Source organism: Centropristis striata, chromosome 14 (genome assembly GCF_030273125.1).
Source record: "Centropristis striata isolate RG_2023a ecotype Rhode Island chromosome 14, C.striata_1.0, whole genome shotgun sequence".
Taxonomy (NCBI): domain Eukaryota; kingdom Metazoa; phylum Chordata; class Actinopteri; order Perciformes; family Serranidae; genus Centropristis; species Centropristis striata.
Genome location: NC_081530.1, coordinates 7,699,934 through 7,722,315, shown reverse-complemented (window position 1 = coordinate 7,722,315; position 22,382 = coordinate 7,699,934). Strand labels below are relative to the sequence as shown.

Sequence of the window (22,382 nt, the reverse complement as noted above, 5' to 3'; positions counted from 1 at the left end):
TGATTTTTATTGTCTGTTTTTATTCTTATTTTTTTTGTAAAGCACTTTGTGTTGCATGTATATGTATGCAAAGCGAAATATAAATACAGTTTGATTTGATTTGGCAATTTTAATAGGTACAGTATAACCGGAAATCATAAATATAGTTGTTGCTAGCTTGACAGTGGTGTCGGGTGAGGGGTCATAAATTGAGACAGACTCCCACATTTGCATACAGTATTTCCCCTCTGCATAGCTGGAAGACAATATGACCCTGCACCGCTCAACCTCTGCTCGTTAATACTCCGCCAGCTCCGGACCGAGGAGTTACTTTCTGTAGTGGTGTTGGCTGTCTGGACCGCCACTTTCTCTACAGTTTGCTCCATCGTCCCTGTCCGTCCAGCCGGCTGCCGCTGTCTCTCCACAGCAACGGGAGGTAAGAGAGGTGCTCCCTCCGCGGTGGGACAGTCTGTCGCTAGCTATCAGCTAACTCAGCTAGCTAGCGAGCTAACTCGTTAGCAGCTGGCTGTGTCCCGTCCGCTGCACCGAACACACCGAATGTCTGTCTGCAGCCATGTTTAACCGTAAAGAATCCGTACACAGCCACACATATTAAGTATTGTCGATATAGCGTTAACTTCCAAAGTGCAAGTTTTGGGTAAGTTGTTAGCCCAGACAAGACAGACTGAAGTGTCAAGTTGGCAATGTCAATAGTATGTGTGTGTTTTTTATGTCCTTCAAAATAAGAGCGCAATCACCAGCTGTCCACAAACAAGTTACTACTGATTAGAACTAATGTAATCAATATCCTGTGATAGCATTAGATTAAAATTGTAGTAAAATGTGTATCGCAAAATGTGTTACATCCAACTTCTGCCAAACCTTGCATTAGAGCTGAAATTACGAATTGATTAAGTGTTATTTATGTTAGGGCTGCACAATTAATCAAAAATATGTTTGCAATTAGAACTGCACCAATTATTCGATTAATTGAACAATAATGTATTAATAAATTGTCAACTATTTTGATAATCAAATTATTGGTTTGAGCAGTTTTTTTTTAACGACAATAAGTCCAAATTCTCTGATTTCAGCTTCTTCAAGGTGAATATTTCTGGTTTCTTTGTTCCTTTATGACAATAAACTGAATATCTCTTTGGTTTGTGGACAAAACAAGAGATTTGAGGACGTCATATTGTGCTTTGGGAAACACTGATTGATATTTTTCAACATTTTATTGACCAAACAACTAATCGATTAATCGTTTAAATAATCGACAGATTAATCGATAATGAGAATAAGTTGTAGCCCTAGTTTTATTACCCTTAGAGAAACCATATAACTTTCAAAAACAGCTGTTTGTAGTAGGGCTGTCACACATGCTTTTAATCTGATGGTGACATTTTTGTACTTCCGCTTTGTCTTGGACTCGCGCTGTCTAACTTAACGCAGCCAGCAGCTATCGATGGAGGCTGGTGCACGGGGGAACCAGCCACAGTTGACGGTGATAGCTTAGCCAATACAGCCTGCTAGCGAGTCATCCGCTGTTGTAGGGTTGCCAACATGCTAATAGGGGCAGCTTAACCGCAACACACTGCAGCAAGTCTCCTGTGTGACTCTGTAGAGGTCCAGCCGAGCTGAACTCCGCGGAGCCATGCGACAGTGGTGTGTCCCCGCTGCGACCCCTCGCACTGAACCACTCCCGGGGCGCCTGTCTGTGTCACCCCCTCCATCAGGTAAGATCACCTCAGCGACGGGTTAACTTACTTTTTAAGTACTGCTTTGCTCAGAATCTTTTTTTAGTTTTGCTCAGTAAGAACCAATAATAGCAATGTGGTCAAATTGGCAGACTTAACTGTAGCTCTGATTGGTGCCAAACCGAATTCTTTGTTTCTGGCAAGTCAACTTTGTCCTGTTTATCAACAAACCTATTTATGTGACAGTATTGGACTTGACACGTCTCATAAATCTTCCAGTCTTAATGGTAAATTCGGCTTATTTAACAGTAAACTTTTTGAAGGTAGTTGGCTTTGCTTTTTGGAGCTTAACACTGAGTGTTTTTGTGGTTGAAGACCACCGAGTTGAAGAGTGGGTTCATCAGATAGTTGCAATGTATAAAGTTATGTTGTCCCAGATCTCTGCCCTTTCAAATATGCAAGGTCATGTCAAATTGCTGGATTTCTGAATGAGTTTAGTGTAATCTTCACACTAGTCTCTGCAGTTCTAGAGTATGTTAAGGCCTCCTGTGACCCTGCACATGACAGTCAGGTAAAAGACATGCAGAGACGGACATGACGAGGCCGAGCAGACCTGATGTTAGGTTATGTATGCCGGGGTGATCTTACTTTAATTCCACCCTGGACAAATGGAGCAAGGTTAGCCCCAAGTGTCCGTGCCAAGTGTTTGAAAGGGTGCCAAACTTTTCAATGACCCAAGGGTTCTTCAGAGGAGAATGCAGTCTGTTTTTTTTAAAACCAGTCTTGTATTTATTTTTCAAAGTTCTTTGGTATTATCATAACTAAAATAATCTAGTCAGATTTGCATTTAAAGTGTTATTCAAGATAAATGAACCCCCCAACAAAGGCAGCTTAGTGTTTGATTTCGGCTTTGAATGTCTGTTTTTATTTGGGTTTTCATCTATTAATAAGCCTTTCATCATTTATCAGTTTGTCTGCAGGTTCTGTGAAAGTTTGCGACATATTATCTAAATTTAAGATGTATCAAAGGTAGGGATAAATATAGCAGTATATGTCTTGGTAACACTTTGTGATGTGTGCTGTTTATCTGGTGAGAATTAAACCGAAGTCTGCAGACCTTTGGTGTATTAATAGGCCAGTTGGTTCATATTCACTTACAAAATTGGTCTTGTATTTCCTTCAAAATGCCAGTCTCAAATTCACTGTGATTAAACACACTGTTCACCCCCACATTGTGTGTGCAGATGCCAGAATGGAGTGCTGTGAGGTGGAGCCACGCTACACCATCGAACAGATCGACCTCCTGCAGCGTCTTCGCCTCTCCGGCATGACCAAACCTCAGATCATCCACGCTCTGGAGTCCCTGGAGAGGCTCGACCCGGACCACCGCCCGTCACACTGTGGCTCTCAACCCGCCCCGTCCAACAACACCCCCACCACCGCCGCCCCAGCCCCGTCCTCATCTTCATCCTCCTCCTCCTCGCTCTCCCTCGCCTCTGCCACCACGCAGACCTCCGGCCTGGACGGCGCCGCTCTGTCCCCCAGCAATAGCTACGAGGCCTCGCCTCCACCCCTCTACCCTCCCAGTGTGGCGGTCCAGCGGTCATTCAGCTACGACTTGATGGGAGAGGAGGAGTGGGACCTGGAGGAGAAGGTGGAGGAGTACATGAGGTGAGCAGGGGGAGGAGCAGGGCGGTGGAGCTTAGCTTTATCAGAGAGCCGGGTGAGGACAAGTTGGGAAGCGAGAACAAAAAAGAATGGTTGAAACAAAGAGAGACTATTATAACATCAGATAATGACAGCTACTGTCCCCTGAGGTGCAGGCTTATTCTCCAGAATTTTAGTGGAGTTAATTCAGGTCAGGTGTTTAGGGATGGCTGAAAAAAGAGAAGCATCAGTGAATAAGGTTAGTCAGAGCAAAGGCTGGTGTTTTAACCACCGTCTAATAGTTCTCATTCCATGACGCCTTTCTGTTGCCTTTACAGGAGAGACAGCAACCTGGTGAAAGAAGAGATCAAAACTTTCCTCAACAATCGCAGGATCTCTCAGGCCATCGTAGGACAAGTTACAGGTACTACAGCCTGTTAACCTCTTCCACTCCTCCTCTCCTTTTTTCTGTCTTTTTTAGTTGTGGGCAGTGGATTTTTAAGGGGGGATAGCAGGTCAACTGTAGATGCAACATAGAAGCGGTGTACACCATCTAAAAGCACGATAATCTGAAGATTAATTTGAGATGATGTGTGTAAATTTGCACCAGTCCTACATCTGTAAAAAACATAATTAATTATTATTATGAATTAAGGGTTTAGAACATTATGGCACATGAGTTTGTGAAGCCTAATACCATACTAAATTATGTCATTAGTTTGTGCAGCAATTTTAAATTGATACCATTTGTGTTACACACATTTGGTGGAAAATCTTTGAGCATTAGAGAATGATAAAAATGGTTTAAAAATCCTTCCAGAATACCACATCAAGACACCAAGACCTTGAAGAACACCATAGAAAGATCTATGCCGTGATTTGGTTTTAAAAACTTAAGAGATTTTGGAGATTTTCAAGTTTCAAAAAATTGTCTTATGACAATGAAATGGCTACAATCGATACAAGCATCATCACACATGGATGCAATTTAATTTATGCAGTTCCAAATCTGCTTAAGGACCCCATTATGCAGAAATATTCAAATACAATAGGCTTAAAAAAAAGACATGGTTCTTGTCCCAAACTGCATAAGTGAAAGTGGACATGCATGTTAAGGGGAGAATTGTGGGTACCTACGGCTGGGCGATATGGACCAAAAGTCATATCCCGATATATTTAGGCTGAATATCAATATACAATATATATCCTGATATTTTTATTGCAAAGAGACCAAATTTTCAGTCAAAGTCAAAGCCAAATATGACATTTCACAAGTAGATTTATTGAAAGTGTTTATTTAAGTGAACATAAATACTGTATAACAACAGGAGAACCTTTTTTTTAAAATCAAAGCTCCATAAAGTGCACATTTAAACAAGAAAATATCTTAAACAAAAGCTGCAGCTTGCCTGGAACAAGGATCACAGTGCAAATTTGAACTATATCGATATATGCGGTATGGTCTAATGCTATATTACATTTAACATTTTTCGATATATCTTTTATATCGATATATTGCCCAGCCCTATGGGTACCCACAGAACCCATTTTCATTCAGATATCTTGAGGTCAAAGGTCAAGAGACCCCTTTGAAAATGGGCTTGCCAGTTTTTCCTTCACTAGTATTTAGCCTTACTTTGAAGCGCCCACTTCCCTTCAAGCTAGCATGATATGGTTGGTACCACTGGACTCCTTGGGTCTTCTAGTTTCACAATGTCTTCACTGTGGCTTTAAATGAGCGTGTTACAGCCTCTGCAAGAAAGGAAATTGGCTGAGGAAACCAGCATCCTCAAAGAGTTGACGAGGTTAAAACGCTACAAGCGCACATGTTAAATGCCACAAGTGGGTTGTTATTAATAGTGCTAAAAGCGGTGGGGGTCTTTGACAGTCTCATGATTGTTATGAATGTGATTATTAAGGTCATGATCAGGACAGACTTTACTACTATTTTCAGTCTTTTACACAAGTGCTCTGTGTGCAAATGGAAAAAAATGTCAGAACAGACTGAGCTCCATTCAAAAACCTCAATAGAAGCTTTGAATGTAAAGAAAATGACATTCAATGCAACCCTGGAAAAAGCAAAGCAAAGAAAAATGTTTGAAAATGTTAACAACAGTAAAAGGTTACACTCTTCTACACTAAAGAATGAAATGTAATTAACCGACCACCAATGCTTGCTGAGTACTTTACCGACCACAAACACCTGCTACTGAAGGGGAGAAACAGTCAGCTGTGCATTAAACAATAAAGAATCCACTCTGCTGCACTGTAAGGTGGTGCTGCATGACCGGCTTGTTTGCTTGTGCTGGAATTTAGTGTTCCACCTCTCTAATGTTAGTCTCCAGCTGGTGGCCTCCAGTCTGTTCACGATATACATAGTAGTGTCCCCTTTCAGTGTTGGAGTAGATGCGTCATTTGCCACCAGTTAGCTATTGTGAGGTCCAGGCTATTTCTAGGAACAAAAGGGTTCATTCCAAAAGTTACATCGCCCATGATTGAAATGTCTGAGTGTTCTTGAACGAAAACACAGCTCTTTCTACAACTACTGTGGTGTATTAATGTTTTCAGCAGCTTTTCCCTCAGCAACTTCTTGCATAACTCCGTCTCAATTTATTATAATTTTGTGGGATTTTTTCCTGTGTTCCACTCCGTCTGAAGTGTTACTAATGTTCTGGCAGGGCCGCTGCTTTACCCCCCTAAAAGGTCTTATTCAACACTGTTTAATAAGTGATATCTGGTTGTAAAGATAAATTAAAAAACATTAAGTTCCATGCTCTGTCGTCTATTACTCCATTGTTCTCCTGAGCAATACCAGGTGTTTCCCCTGGTATTATTCAGTATCAAAATATTAAGGCAAGGAATCCTATCAAAGTCATAACTTTGGTATCATGACGAGACTTACTCCCAAAATCCACCGGGCCGTCTCGACGCTCGGCCACGCATGAATTAAGCGTCTCTTGTATTTTTGACTCTCGACGCGAGTAGCACAGCAAGCTGGACAGAGAGCCGATCGTTCTGACAGGAAGTCAAACAGAAATTGCAGAGCGAATCTGGTCATTTTTCAAGATAAAACACCATGAGGAGACTCCGGGTCGTATTTCACGTCGCTAGATCAGACCACACCAATGCAAGTTAAAAAACACAAAAGACATTTAACTACGAAGCCTACTTACCCATTGTAGAAGAGCAAATATTGACGAAAGCGGTCAAATCAGCAAGTAAACACTGTCGTACGAAAGGTAAATGTTAAATGGACCTGCACTTATAAATCGCTTTCCTAGTCGCTTTGCGACCACTCAAAGCGATTTACACTACAGACTGCAATCATTCACCTGTTCACACACACATTCATACTGGTGGCAGAGGCTACCCTAAACGGTGCCACCTGCCACCATTGGATATTAATTCACACACCGATGAACGCAGCATCGGGAGCAATTTGGGATTCAGTATCTTGTTCAAGGATACTTCGGCATGTAGGCTGCCATGGACAGGGATTGAACCACCAACCCTCCAATCAGGGGGCAACCCGCTCTACCAACTGAGCCACAGCACCGTTATACGAAGGGTAAACACTAGTGCACGCAAGACATTTCACTTTTTAAACGCTCCTGGTGGGTGTTGACGCCGTGTAGAGGACAAACCAAATACTACAGTGCTACATGTTTTTCAAGCAAAGTCTATTAATTAACTTTTAGGAATGGGTTATTGGATATAATGATAGATGAAGAACAATGCAGTAGCTAATAGGTAGGTTGGTCCTATTACTAGGTAGCTCATTGCTTGTGGCTCCACTGAGCTATAAATGCTGAACCTCACAAGCAGCAGGAAGTCCACAAAGTATTGCACCAAACGTCCTTAATGAAGGTATTGATATTGGGACGGCTTCATTAGCTTAACAGGAGTATTTCTGAGCTGGCTCACAGCCGATCTCAACGGTACAGATGCTAATGGTGCTCCGTGAGGTAAATCAATGTCTTTAATGTGTTAAGATAACATGCCTTGCTTCCTGCACGCAGGCATCAGCCAGAGCTACATCTCCCAGTGGTTGCTGCAGCAGGGCCTGGAGATGAGCGACTCCAAACGCAGAGCCTTCTACCGCTGGTACCTGCTGGAGAGGAATAACCCAGGTGAGGCGCGGGGCAGGTGGAGGGGTTGCAGGGGTCATAGAACGCCTATCACAGCAGAGGATTATAGATCATTAAAAGGATGATGGGTGTTAGGAACAGGAAGACTGATTATGAGAAAATGCAGATTCAGGCCTCAAGGTTGAATGTCAGGTTAATGATAATAGATTAGATAATGAAGGAAGGAAGGCTTGAATAAAAAAGGGATTAGCGTTTTTGTGTTATGTGAATGTGAACCACTGCTTGCTATCCTTTCCCCCCTCCATCTGCCCTCCTCTGTCCCCCCATCCTCCCGCATGGTAAACCCACACACCGCTAACTCCACCCTGGTCCTCGAGGGCTGTGAGGTCAAGGAAGGACACCAGACAAATCTATAATTTCAGAGGAAAGACAAATGATAAAGGTAGTCCTGTCACAGGAGATGCTAATCAATAATATTAAGGCTTCTGGTTTGGAAATGAAACTTTAGTGGGTGAATGCGGTTGCTCTGTACAGGCTAGAGTAACAGCTTGGGTAGGTGTTGACCTCTCATTGTCCTAGGATACTGAGATATAGATGCTCAAAACATTGGTATGGTTTTAACCCTTTGAATCCCAAGCAGTTTCAGGTTGTTCTTGTTGTTGTTGTTTTTTGCTCCTGTCACATTTTACTCACTGTAAAAATGTCTTGTGCACGATACACAGTTGCCATAATGCCATGACTTATTAAAAAAAAACAAGAAGTTGAATTTCTTTGATAGTTTCCAAGTGCCCAAACAGCGATGAAAATGAAACTAACTGAATGTTTTGTGTAGCACACTCGCAAAGTTTTTATTTAACCAACTAGAAAACCTTAACACACATACACACACACACACACACACATACAGCACAGAGCTAGACCGCTAGAAATATATCAAATATGACGATAGCGATAGGGCTTGGCAATATGGACCAAAAGTCATATCCCGATATATTTAGGCTGAATATATCGATATACGATATATATCCTGATATTTTTAGTGCAAAGTGAGAGCAAATGTTCAGTCAAAGCCAGATAGAACACGTCACAAGTAGTTTTATTAAAACTTTTTATTTACCGGTAAGTGAACATAAATACTGTATATTAACCTTTGTACCTTTGTTTTTTAATTAAAGCTCCATAAAGTGCACATTGAAATAAAAAAATATCATAAATAAAAATAGCCTATGAAATAAAATAGGCCAATCTTATTCCGAAATAAATACATTTATATGAGAAAAGAATAACGAACATTACAACAGAACTAAATATCACAAACCCTAGTGAGGGCAGCATTTGTATATAAAGAAAGAAAAACATTTGAACGATATTGATATGTGCATTATGGTCTAATTCCATATCACATTTAAAAATATATCGATATATCTTTTATATCGATATATCGCCCAGCCCTAACGATAGCTAACGACTTAGTAGCTAACATTCACATTTACAGTGAGTGGATGATCATGTGAACGTTACAATGACAAAACAGTAACACAGTAAACAGAACTCTGCACCTCTCCCCATGACAGGTGCATCTTCCAGAATCGTATCCAACTTTGATGCACCAGCTAGCAGAGCCGTTTCTAGCTTTAGTTCATGTTTTACATAGGGTCCCCATCACATCCCTTATTTCAAGCACTCATAATTTAGCACCAGATCTGCATCATATTCCATATTTCATTTTACTTAGCTGCATTGTTAACATCAAAATCGAAACAAACCTACAAACTATTGATATTGCAAATCAAGATTTTCATTTTGGGATGGTCCGTGTTCATTTTGGGACGGCTTAGATTACATTTCTGCACAGTTCTGAGAGCATGGGCAAAATGTTAGGAAAGTGCAGTTCGTCTGTGATTCTGTTATGGCCCAACCATTATTACATCAGCCTGTCCCTGGCTCGCATCAGGCCCCTGTCAGAAAAGATATTTGGCTGCCGGCCCTCATCAAAAGAGACTTGCCACGCGACAGTCTAACAACTTCTCTGGGGAAACCCCTGCTCCACATCCTATATATATTTAATTATTTACATTTTTACAACCTCTCTTGTCCTCTCCTCTCTGCTCTGTGTAAACAGTCTGCAGTTCAAAGTTTCATGGGATTTTTGTCACATGACAGTTAGTCATTCAAGGCTTCACAGTTCCACTGAAGAGCACAAAATCTAATGTTATTATAGGAGATGTTTATTTATTTATTTATTTATTTTTTAAATGAAATTATAAAATGGGCCATGTAGATTATAGTGATGAAAGAGCACTGTTTTAAGCTAACTTAGATTCAGGTTCCTTTTCAGGATTGCAGTATTGATCACACAGGTCTCATTCCAAGATGTCAGAAATGTGAAAATCTGATGATAAATTGAGTTTTTATAGTTTGTGGCTTTGGTAAATGATGTACTTTTGGCAATTATTTTAAAGAAAACATGTCTTTCAAACCCACCAAGCTGTGGGGTTCAGAGTGTTAAACAGCTACAATATGACAAATGAGTTGCCATTAAAGATGCTCCGAGCTTTTATTGGCTTGTGTCAGGCAGCATGCATTCACTGTAAATCATGTCAGGAAGTCACATTTTTACACGACACAAACAAAGCCGCCGACGGACCATCTGCTGACCTTGCTGTCTCCCTTCATCTTAATCCTTTATATTTTCCCCAACCCTCCCAAGCTTTGCCTTAGCTCCTCTGTAGTTCTCAGCCCTGATGCTGGAGGTACTCTGGTGCTGGTTTTCATTCCTACATGGCTAACAAACTGGTTATTACTAACAATTACTAATTTCCTCAGTGGCCACAATGCTTTGCTTCTGATAAAGGCTCCTATTGACCTGCCCATTGTGAATTTAAATTGGCTCTAAATTGGCGCATCAACTGGAATACATAATAATTTGTTGTTAAATTTATTATGACTGAAAACAGCCAGGCAGGTCTACAGGAGTGTGTCAATTAACCCAATTAACTCTCAATTTGCGATGACATTAGCCTAAACTGGTGTCCATAATCTGATCCATGGCTGTGGCCTGCCTGACCGTTGGTTTTGTCCCGACTGAAGGGCTGAGGTGGAGTGAAAGCCAGCACAGCGTGAGTCCCGTCATGCCCAGGGCCAGGGGAGGGGACAGAGACGGGACGGTAGCAGGGGCAAGTGGCAGCCTCCCCAACCCCAACACCAACCTCAACCCCAACCCCGTGTGGAGCAGGCAGAGAGAGCTGCTGATGCACTTGCTGCCGTGGTACACTGCTGCCGCCGCGGCCGCCCAGGCCCAGCCAGGTAACCTGCGCCCTCCCTGCCCCTTCCGGCCTCAGCAGCTTGCCACAGGAAGCGCCTGCACGTCAGCTGACCTGCATGCCCTTCGCCCCGTAGCTCCTTTGTCGTTTTGGGCTGCTCAACAGTCTCAAAGGGCATAAAGCATAAAGTAGAGGATTGAACCCCGAATGTTGAATATGAAGTGGCTACGCAATGTTGGAATTCTCTTAACCTTGGCATCGTAGCAGGACCAGCAGTGTGTGAGTTCACATGTGGTTTCGTTCGAACGTAGTGTAGGAAATACACTATACATTACAGGAGTTAAATCTGGATAAAACATACAACAGGGTACCTGCAGGTCCTAAAAGCACTGAATTAGGGCTGGGCGATATATCAATATAAAGATATATCAATATATTTTTAAATGTGATATAGAATTAGACCATATCGCATCGATATAGTTCAAATTTGCACTGCGATCCTTTCTCCAGGCCAGCTTTTATTTAAGATTATTTTTATTTAAATGTGCACTTTATGGTGCTTTAATTTTTAAAATAGGTACTCCTGTTATACAGTATTTATGTTCACTTAAATAAATGGTTTCAATAAAACTACTTGTGACATGTCCTATTTGACTTTGAACATTTGCTCTCACTTTGTGATAAAAATATCAGGATATATATCGTATATCGATATTCAGCCTAAATATGTCGGGATATGACTTTTGGTCCATATCGCCCAGCCCTACACTGAATTTGTTTCCTTAAATAAAAGTCTTACAACATGTTAAAAACTGAACTTAATTATTTTGTCTTGCTTGTTGTAGGCAGTAATGTCAAGTATAGAATGTTTTTAGATTCAACTGTGGGCCTTCAGAAGACAGTATATGCATGGAAACAAAAAAGTAGGACTGCATGTTACTCCTGTCACATTTTACTTGCCGAGGCCTTCAAAACCAAGTCCTGCACCTCTATGGAAACAACATAGACATGGCTGTAATGTCTCTTGTGCAGTAAAACACAGTTGTAATGCCATAAATCATAAAGAAAGAAAAAGTTAAATTATTTGATCATTTATTTGACAAAAATGTGGGACTATTGGAATCAAAAGAAATATTTTCCCAAGTGCCCATGTAATATATTATTTATTAGATAAATAGGTAGATAACTAATAAAAAAAATGAAAAGACAAAAGAAAAACTCAAAAAGAAGATGGAAATAAATCACCCCCAGTGTCATGTTCGGTAAAATATTTTCATATTTCATATAATATTTTCATGTCAGAAAAACTGAAAAAATAATTGATAGATACCATCTGTGAAAATTCCATATTGGCCAATAATGATTGGTTCTACATGCTAAACATATTGAACTATTGACATTTTTACAGCATGTCTTGTCCTCTCCTCCCTGCTCTGTGTAAACAGCCTGCAGTTCTGTCCAAGTTTTGCTGAGATGCTCAGAATTTAATGTTTTTACAGTATCCGTTTAGTGCCAACAGTGTATTTTAGCCAAAATTTAGAGAGATATGTAGCATAAATTGATTTTGATGAAATATCACCCTTTTAAGCATTGATTTGGTTATTTTTTTCCCTGATTTGTTCAATGACCACCATCAATTCAAAAATCCAATAATTTCTGGTTTTGGCATTGATAAATGGTATAATTATGGCGATTAATCAGTAGTATGAATCGTTTTTTGTGGCTCTTGAGACAGCACCGTCACACTTGTAGCAAACACTGTGGCCTCTGCTAGCTACAGCTGCTAGAGGCCTCATGATAGGTAAGTGTTGATTTAAGCAGAAACTTAAACTTCATCCATCCATTTTTCTGCCACAGGGCCATTCAGGTTACATTAATTAATCTCTACTGGGAAGTCATGACATTTTTTGAAAAATAATAATTATCATTAATGGTTTTCCATCATACTTGACGGCACCAGGTATTAAATTAAATTAAATTAGGTATTCAAAAGGTATTCAATTTAACCTGCAGAAACCCTGAAACAAGTTTGCTACACTGCAGACTTCAGATTTCCACCTCTGAAGTGTGAATATGCTGCATTCACTGCAGATGGAAATTGATTTTTGATATGGATTTCCCCACCTTAGTAAATGACATCGAAGTACAATATAAATTGTTTTTAATAAATTATATTTTTACTGAGGTAAGAGCTAAACATCAGATGTATCATAGGTTGACTGGTTCAAATGAGATAGCACACATTACTTTCTCCTTTTCCTTCATTTCTGTCAGCAGTTAATGTCTGAATGCTGCACTGGAGAGTTAACCCACAACATAAGTACAGTTAACCCATTAAGGCCTAAAACGCCTGGAAAAAAATGCCTGTAAAACCTCTGGGCGATTTTAAAATAACCCCCTAAATCCTGAAGTTTTTCTGGAAATTCAACAGAAGTGTCAATGCCTACTAAATAATTGATTTTTCAGCCTCTGTAGCAGATAAAAATGAAATTCAAAAAGTATTTGAGAGCTTATAGCTGTTATATCTGAGCTCCCTCCGCTATAGTCGTCTCCCGCCATGATTTCAGTTCTGGAAAAGTCCCATGTTGCATTGCGACACTCCAACATGTATTATGATGCATTTCATTGGCCAAAAGACCGAAAATAGGTGGAAAAAACTACAAATACTACAAAACGACGTATCCGCTTACCCGGCTTTAATGGTAGAATAACGCAACAGCGCCCCCGGTTTTAATGGTAGAAATGCGATAATGCTTTCCCGGCTTAAATGGGTTAATACAATTGAACAAAGTGTGAGTTTTGAATCCAACTCACTAGTTCCAATGTTGTGTTGACTTAACTGTCTTGTGAACCAGTTTCAGTTCAGATGGTGCCTCGGGCAGCTGGAGTCTAAATACAATCACTGTCTTTGTTTACATGAACTCTCAACAGTTCCATTGTTGCATTTTCTGTCTTCGTCAGGGGCCACCTTATCAATGCGCTCTCTGGTGAAGGAGGAACCTGATTGGAGGACAGGGATCATGGCCGGGGACAGAGCAGGGATGGTGGGCGGGCCTCTGAGGCTGCGCAGAGGAAGCAGGTTCACCTGGAGGAAGGAGTGCCAATCAATCATGGAGAGGTGAGCAAGCCTTAGTGCTACAGATAGTTATATATTTATACAATCAACTGTAAAGGAGAAAATTCTACTCAGAAACCCTGATTAAACTTTCCTCTATTCTAGAATCATCAACAGTGAAAATCAATTATGTCTCGTGAATTGTTTCATTTTGCGGTTCATATCAGTTCAGACTTGGTGCTAAATTTAGCCTTTTTCTAAAACTGGAGAACTAATAAATATCAAATCAAAATTACTTTATTTATCCCTAAGGGTAAATTCAGTTAGTATGGTAGAATCTCTGTTAGAATGAGACAGCCTGATGGCTGTAGGAGAGAAGGATCTTTTGTATCTCTCAGTCCTGCAACAGAGAGAGAGGAGCCGTCCACTGCTGTTTTTTTGGTCCATAAAGGTTTTGTGTAGCAGATGATCCGGGTATTTCAAGATGGCCTGGAACATCTTGACAGGTCATCTCTCCACCACCTCCTCCAGTGTGTCCAACCTGGCTCCAACCACAGAACCAGCTCTTTAGACCAGTCTGTCCAACCACCTTCATCTCTGTGTCTGATGCTGCCTCCCCAGCAGACTGCAGCATAAAACAACACACTACCACCACAGACTGATAAAACATCTGCAGCAACTTACTACAGATGTCAAGAGATCTGAGCTTCCTGAAGAAAAAGAGGCGGCTCTGCCCCTTTTTGTAGAGAGTGTCTGTCTTTAGGGACCAGTCCAACTTATTATCCAGGTATACACCTAGGTAATTATAACTTGGCATCACCTCCATGTCCACCCCACAGATATTCACTGGCTGTATGTAAATATGGTCAAACATTTCTTCAAAATATCACATTAAGACACCTAGACCTTGAGGAACACCCTAGAAAAAATGCATGCTTTGATTTGGTATAAATCCCATAAAGAGATGGTTAAGCAGGGTATACTTGAGGGGGGGTGACCTTATGACTGACCACAGTGCACTGTGTGTTTTCATTTTTGTTTCGGTCTCTTTAAAATGTCTTGTTCAGTTGGACTAAAAGACACTCTTAAGGAGTCTTCTGTTCATTTTGAATATTGAGTGCTACCTAAGACAGCTAGCCAGCATTAGCGTTTACTTAAGTTGAGCGTGAACCAAGATGGTGATGGCCAAAATGCCAAACTCTAGGCTTCAAAACTGGAGTGCACGAACCCACATCCATTATTTTTTTATAAAGTCTATGCTTTTGTCAATCAAACTTTTTTAAACCAGTGGCGTTGCCCCCTGCTGACCATTACAAAGAATGCAGGTATAAGGCACTTCCACATTGGCTCCACAGTGGTTGCAGCTTGAACTATAAAATACCTCATCAAGAGCAACCAACGTCAGAAAAAAAAGTTACCATGAGTTTGAACTTATCAGCACTGGTTCAACCATCAAGTCATGTATTTCGTTCCCACATATGATAGGATAGGCATACAGCAGCGCTTGAGGTAATTGTCAATATTAATACCTTCCCTGGGTGAAATGTTATTTAGTTTCCTACTGTTGTGACTCCCTGCTTGTGAGGTTGAGTATTAACATTCAGATTAGAGCTGTTTTTTTAATTAGGTATGTAATGCCTCTTCTTATCTGTAGCATGTTTGTCCCAGACAGTCTTCTTAGTAACCCAGAAGGATTCAGAGAAAGAGGAGTAGGCATTCCTCTACTGTCCTACCCACTGTGTGCAATTGATTTCTCTATTACATGGTTGCTGTAAGTATAGGGTGCAGTCTGGGCACTCACAGTAATAAGACCACACAGGCCCTCAGACAACACTCACCAGCAGTGCCCCCTGATTACGCAATCCTACTGCAGTGCTGATCCCTATGAGCTAGTTTAGACCCAAGGACGATACAGTAGAGGTGAAGATGATGTGGAGTGTGTGTGTGTGTGTGTGTGTGTGTCTGAGACAGAGTGGACAGGATAGGGCAACTCAGAGGGTGAGAGGAAGAGAGAGCTGGGAGAAATTGATCCCTGTGTTTTGTAACGTGAGATAAAGATTCTTTTTCATCTGCGGAGGGAGGTAAAGAAGCCAGACATGAGAGGAGAAAAGTACGTTACCTGGGTATGTACATTCCTGTGTTAACCATAGAGTCTTTAAATGTCTAAGTCCAGGAGGAGAAGCATGCAGTACTTGATTTGCAGAAATTAATCCACTTAATGCATCCATTAATCTATCCCCTCACAGGGAGGTCCTCTCCTGAAGCTCTTCCACTGTATAAATATTGTCCTTACTCTCCTCTCGTTCAATACAAAGACTAAAAGTAGATGAGGCGTAAAATGAGGGCGTACTTCGCGCTGCTCAGACTGGTGCCTTCTTTGTAATGAATGTGCAGCCTGTGATGTAATATGATTTAACTGTTTCCAATACTGGATGTTTATCTCTTCCAGCTTCTTCATGGAGAACCAGTACCCAGATGAAGCCAAGCGGGAGGAGATTGCCAACGCCTGCAACTCTGTCATTCAGAAGCCAGGTGCTGTATCTGCTTAAAAAAGTCTCTTGTTTAACCTCTTCCCTACCAAAGACCCGTTTTAAGTAAGACATCATGACATGATATATGGTACCAATGGATCATTGGATCTTCTAGTTTAATATGGTATCAATATCTTCTCTATAGCCTTAAAATTGAGACCTCTACAGCCTCCAAAAGACAAAGTATTCTGCCCTTGCAAGAATGAGGCCGGCTTCTAACTCGGCAGATAGGTAAACAGTTTCTCAGTAAAACACCTGAGTCTTCAGGTAGGTTTTTGATGCTTTACTTGAGAAGAGTTGTGAAACTGCAATACACAAATAAAAAAGGTATGTCAGACTTCGTTTTGTCTGTTTCTCATACATTCATAAATATACACCAAAGTTAGCGTTTAGCTCAATGCTGACATAAAATGAAAAATCCATTTGACAGGCTAGCACATTAGCATCGGACAAATGATAATAAACCAAAACAGGACACCATAATAGGTAAGTTACACATCAACAATACTTACAGACTTATGTCCCTTCTAAGTACAGCAGGGAGGAAAATGAAGTTTGAGTGAAATGAACTCGAAATCGGTGCAGCAGCATACATGTGAACAAAACCCCTGACTCTCTTAAAGGGGCAGCACACAAAGATATCCTGTGTTTTAGCCATATTTGTGAATTGTGTTTTCTATTGCATTCCCCAGGCTGTAAGCTGTCTGAGTTTGAGCGTGTGACGGCATTGAAGGTGTACAACTGGTTTGCCAACCGCCGTAAGGAGATGAAGAGAAGAGCCAATATCGGTGAGGAGATGATAACTTTATTATATGTGCTGGTATTCCCCAAAAAACAGCCATGTTTTCAGATTGTGACACCCCATGGGCTTATAAATAGTTTATTTTAAAGTTGTAGTACCTGTACATTTATATTACCTGTGTTTCCATCTCTTACCTCTGCTTCACTGTCTGACACAACCAGAAGCTGCCATTTTGGAAAGCCATGGAATTGAGGTGCCAAGTCCAAGCTGCCACTCAAACGGTGAGGAGGGAGAGATGCATGAGTTTGCCGATCAGGTGAATCATCGATTCTCAGAGCAGGTGAGTTAACATCAGACAGCTAGAAGGACTCGTTGGAGCTGAAAAGAGTCTGTCAGTGTTTTTCACTGGCATCATGTGTTTCCTGCACATCTGTGTTGTGCTGATCATGAGAGCCAGTTTGCTGCTTTGAGTACAAATTAAAAAATAGGGAGGCAGCAGCAGGAACACAGGCTGTCTCTCAACTGGTCACAGCAGGCAGTGAAGACATAACACGGTGTCGAAAGTCTCACCAGCAGCTTTACAAGCTTTAGTAGTCCACTTGCCTGCAATGTGAAACCAGAAATGTTGAATACCCCAAAGTTTTATGTTAGAAATGTACAGTTTGGGTCCCCAGCATTTAGAAACTGCCATATGCTAGCTTGCATGTGTTGGGCGATATACATAATTAGTATAATTAGCATAGTCACCTATAGGGGATTATTAAGGTTGCTGAATCCATTACTGACATTCTAACAAAATCAAAATGGCTTTTTAAACCAAAGTGGACATACTCCAACAATTCTGAGTGGATTAAGAGGTTTTAAAGGATGCTGTATTGATTGGATTGGACAGTGTAGTTATGTATTTGAAATGATTGAAACAACTTCATAGCCAATGCAGAAGTGCCTTAAACCTGCATTCTTTCTAATGGCCAGCAGGGGGCGGCTCCACTGGTTTAAAAAGAAGTCTGATTGTTAAGAAGTCTATCAGTGCGTTTATAGCACAGTTTACTCAAGCTATGCTTAAAAATCGATATTGGTCTATATATCGTCTAAAAGGACTTCTGTCCTTGTTCCAGTTTACATGCAACTGAGAAAATCGAATAACTGACGGGAACGTGTCCTCCTCCTCAACACTGGGTGGCGATATATGTCTTTTCAGCGGGTTAATATGGTCCCCTTTCTGGTTGACCTCAGTTTGACACTTTGTGCCGTCGCTACTGACCGGCTACTAGACTGGCTAATGTGACCAGCTTTCTTGGATGTTTTGTCCCGGGGTCATACGCCAGTGCAGGGGGGGTGGAATAAGAATGCCCACATGCGTTGTCTTGTCATACATGTCGGTGAAAATCCTATTCCAATCGTATTATCTGGGTGTCCTGATCAGAGTTGGAGACCTCTGACAGTAGTCGGACTAACACGTTTACATGCACATCAGTTGTCCAGTTATTGTCAGATTAAGTCAATAATTTATTCTTTTTGAGTGTCATGTTAACGTACTGTATGAGATGACCCTATTTCTAACGTTTTTGTTTTTTTTACCTCAGTAAATATTTTCCTAATGACTTTATGGCCTCAGTTGCTAGTTTTAGGTCTATAATATAATATGACGTTTCTATAATTTTATAAACAACTTAAGCTTACTTTAGGACTTGGTTACCTTGCGATTGGCAAGTTGCTACCGTAGCGTTATTCTCGGGTTCTCAGGCGGACTAACCCTCTCGTTCCTTCTGGTTTAAAAAAAAAACAAGATGGAGGCTTTAAAACCAACCGGGAGGTGACGTCTCATTTGCTACGTCCATGTCTTATCGCAGAGTTTTATATATCTGACGTCAGGTGCATCTAATCAAGTGGACACTGAGTCATGTGTCAATCCAAATGTTTTGCTTATACTTCTCTCTTTCCCACAGGAAGAGACATCTTCCCACAGGATTGTTGACCAACAAGACCCCTCCTCATTGGCTACCACAGAGGTTGCAGCGCTGCCAAGCCCCACCCCTCAGGTCCTGGATCAGAAAGAGGAGGATTCAAAAAGGGAGACTGTGGATGAAGAGTGACCAAAGCTAGTGGAGTTTGGATCATTAATATTTGAATATAAATCAGATGAAATAGGAAAAACAATAAGTGTCTCCTCAACCACCCATGTAGAGCCTTTGGGGCCTATGGCACCCAGAAAATCAAAGGGAGAAGGGTGCTGAAGCTCGCTGAGGTGCCTCTGATGGTAAGGAGGCAACTGTATTTATCAACAGTAATCCTGCTTATATTAACGGCAATATACAGTATATATATATCAATATATAGTGCATTCCAAGATGGTATTAAAAAGCCTAAATTCCTTAGAGGGAGAATTATGTAAAGGATACCTCGCCCATTTTAAGCTAAGCCTTTTCTGTTTTCTTTGCATCATGCCTTCTTTTAGCCTTTTCAGAGAGTGGTTGTTTGATGGACTGTGGTGACATGAGTGCTGAGCCTGCAGGTCAGGTGTGTTTTGGGTGTGGGGATAAAGTATGGTATCAAGGATCTAGTTTATGCTGATACGAATGTCCTCTGCTCGCTTGAATGTCTTTGACCCCATCCGGTGCGTAAGACTCTAACCTCAATCAGTCGATTGATTCAATCAGTCGATCAATCAACGAGTACTGTTGCTATCAAATCTGTAAAGCCCTGAGGGACAACTGGAATCTCAGGTAATCCCAAAAAATGGTGGATACGGACAGTGAAGATTTGTCTTAACATGCGCTTTATTTTCCTAATTTTCTTGATCATAACTGTGTTTAACCAAAACAGGATGTGTTATTTATACCTTTTTATATTAGCAGAACAAGCCTAGGACAATATATCATAGTATCTCTTTGTCATCTTTGTTATACTGAATGCTGCTGTTTGGTCTTTTTTGTAGTATATCATCATTTCAAAAGTCTGTCTCAATCCTCAACTCAGCCAGTGAAGCTAGACAACATAAGTCTACTCAGATTTTTTTTTTTTTTTTAAACGTTTGAAAGAACGCTAAAACAAATGTGATCAAAAATAATGCGTCAACCGACATGCTACAAGCACCTTCTCTCCTATTGGAATAAGCTAAAGCTTAAGCTCCTGTAAGTTTGTATGACTGCAAAGCTGCACTTCAAAGTGGATCTCACTATAATTGAAAGAGGGAAGCGTTACAGACTGTACCTGCGTTTGGTACGGAAGCCCTGAGAGGCAAATGTTGGAAAAAAAAAATCGGGTAATCTAATTATCCAAGTTTAAAGTAAACTGTTTTCTCTCCTGTGTTTATGACAGAAGAAAAGTTGGGAAAAATATGCTTTAGCAGGGTCATCTTTCTATGTTCCTTCATTTTTTAAAATTGAATCCGTAAAATAGATAAACTGTTGTTTTTTGTAGCCTTTGCTTGTTACAAGTGTTTATTGTTGTTATACTTATGTCGGCCACAAGAGGCTGCAGTGCACCATTACGCCATGCTATGAATACGACTAAAAGCATTCATGTTTTCTTTCATGTGTTCAGACAACACAAAAAAAAAGACCCCAAACAATATGAAACAAAAAGTCAATGCAAAGACGCGGGTACGCAGGTGAAATTCGTGCAGGTGACACAAATGAGACAACCCTGTGACGTGAAGACGCAATATTTGCATGAAGCGGCGTCATAAAGCCGATCATCCAAGCATTGTTCAGAAAACAAACATTTTAAAAGTTGTTCGCTCGTCGTCCTGCAAACAAACCTGACAAAACATGAATTAATATTTTTAATTAGCATCATGTTGCTGTTATTTCTGACTTTTTAAAGCCATTTATATCCATTAAACAGCTAAATCTGTTTATGTTGGGTACATACCACTGCCAAACGGCGTACCGGCAGTCATCAAGTTGCAGTACCTGGAGAAGATCGTAAAATATATCAAGCTGTGCGTAACTCCAGATGATATTATTAACCTAGACATGACTGGTTTTCTGATGTATTTGGGACTTCCACAGCATGTCCGCAGCAATACTAGTTATTTCGTCCACGATTGATGATGGTGGTGTTTTTTGCACTGGCGCGTGTCGCACGAGTAGCATAAAATAAACACGTGGTCTTACAGTCAAACTTGAACAAGGCGAAAGTTGTGCCATGGGTAAACGCATCATAAGAAAGTGAATCTTATGATACAGGTAACAAATAAAGGGTAACTTTGAAAAATTATCCTAGCAAAACTTTTCCCCCCTTTTCTCAAGTCATAAACACAGGAGAGAAAACAATTTAGATCAGACTTATTTTCTAGCATGCCTCTCGGGGCCTAGACATGTACATAACCCAGAGAATTTACACGTCTATGGGTGCTTTCCTTCAAACGACATTAGCACTATATAGGAACTGTTGTTTGTCAAACTTGAATAGCTGACTCTAACTGCATAAATAGTCCCCAATATTTACTGGCCCAAGGCCTTGGGAGTTACTCCCGTAACGTTCATGAAATGGACAAAGACGCTTGTTCTCAAACGGCCCCAACAGGGCGCTACCATGTTACCTCCTAATGCCAAAGCTATGCCAAGGTAGAGATGAGCTACTGCTCTCACAGGAACAGGATCTGACACAGTCACGACACTATAGATATACAGTACATAGATGTTTATTTGCTCAGTACAACACTAGCCAACTCTAGCTTACCTCAGAATATCTCTGTGTCATGAATGTGTTACAGGCTAACTGTCATAAGAGTGACAGCAGCTGTTATTGTGACTGTTTATGATATGGACAGTGTTATGTAGCATTTATGACGGTGGGGTTTGCCCTGTATTGTTAATGTATACTCACCTCAGACAGTTCTCTCGTCCGGCTTTGGACAGGAACCCCAAAGCTGCACGCTGTTTCTGATTATTATGCTCCTCTCTATCTGCTTTTATCTGACAACAAGAAAACAATAACGATAATAAAATTGTAAACAACAGCTGTCACATGTCTGGATTTATTCTGTCAGTGATATAACGAAAATATGTAGTTTTCTGCCTCTAGGGGACTCTTTTTTTGTGACCAGATTTTGATTTCATTTTAAGGAAAAATATAGATAGGTATATGCACGTTACAAAAATAGAGCATACTGTAGGGGTAAAAGCTAATTTAGGTCAATTTTGCTATCGGAAATTGACTAAATTAATATTTAATACTTTAAATGAATTAAAGTTACTCGATGAGGGCACCACCCATTCACGTAGGAATGGGAAAGATAGCAAAAATCACAGTCTCAAATCTTAAAAGTCAATGAATCCTTGACGTGTCAGAGGTTGGCTTTCACACAATATTTCACAAACAATACCAGGAAACTTCTTGTTAAAATAGGAAAAATATTTATTTACAGTAA

General features: G+C 40.6%; 1 protein-coding gene across 4 annotated transcripts; it reads left to right on the top strand.

The window, feature by feature from the left end:
• The first annotated feature begins 145 nt into the window (after positions 1-145).
• zgc:91944 (uncharacterized protein LOC436941 homolog) lies at positions 146-21,550 on the top strand. Of its 4 annotated transcripts, none has more exons than XM_059349979.1 (11): positions 146-415; positions 1,604-1,715; positions 2,921-3,347; positions 3,662-3,747; positions 7,343-7,453; positions 10,502-10,717; positions 13,636-13,792; positions 16,179-16,261; positions 16,953-17,048; positions 17,227-17,342; positions 18,952-21,550. In XM_059349979.1, exons 2-11 carry the CDS (start codon positions 1,634-1,636, stop codon positions 19,096-19,098), a joined length of 1,521 nt encoding a protein of 506 aa, XP_059205962.1. In that variant the 5' UTR covers positions 146-415; positions 1,604-1,633; the 3' UTR covers positions 19,099-21,550. The 4 variants fall into 4 exon arrangements, with proteins under 4 accessions (XP_059205962.1, XP_059205961.1, XP_059205964.1 ...); XM_059349978.1 differs by having other exon boundaries at positions 17,224-17,342; XM_059349981.1 differs by lacking the exon at positions 10,502-10,717.
• The last annotated feature ends 832 nt before the right edge of the window (positions 21,551-22,382 follow it).

Excerpts from the sequence above, each read along its gene's own strand:
- zgc:91944 (XM_059349978.1), top strand. The coding sequence starts at position 1,634 with ATGCGACAGTGGTGTGTCCCCGCTGCGACCCCTCGCACTGAACCACTC. Across the intron at positions 17,049-17,223 it reads GAAGAGAAGAGCCAATATCG|AAGCTGCCATTTTGGAAAGC; the intron begins GTGAGGAGATGA and ends TGACACAACCAG. Across the intron at positions 17,343-18,951 it reads ATCATCGATTCTCAGAGCAG|GAAGAGACATCTTCCCACAG; the intron begins GTGAGTTAACAT and ends TCTTTCCCACAG.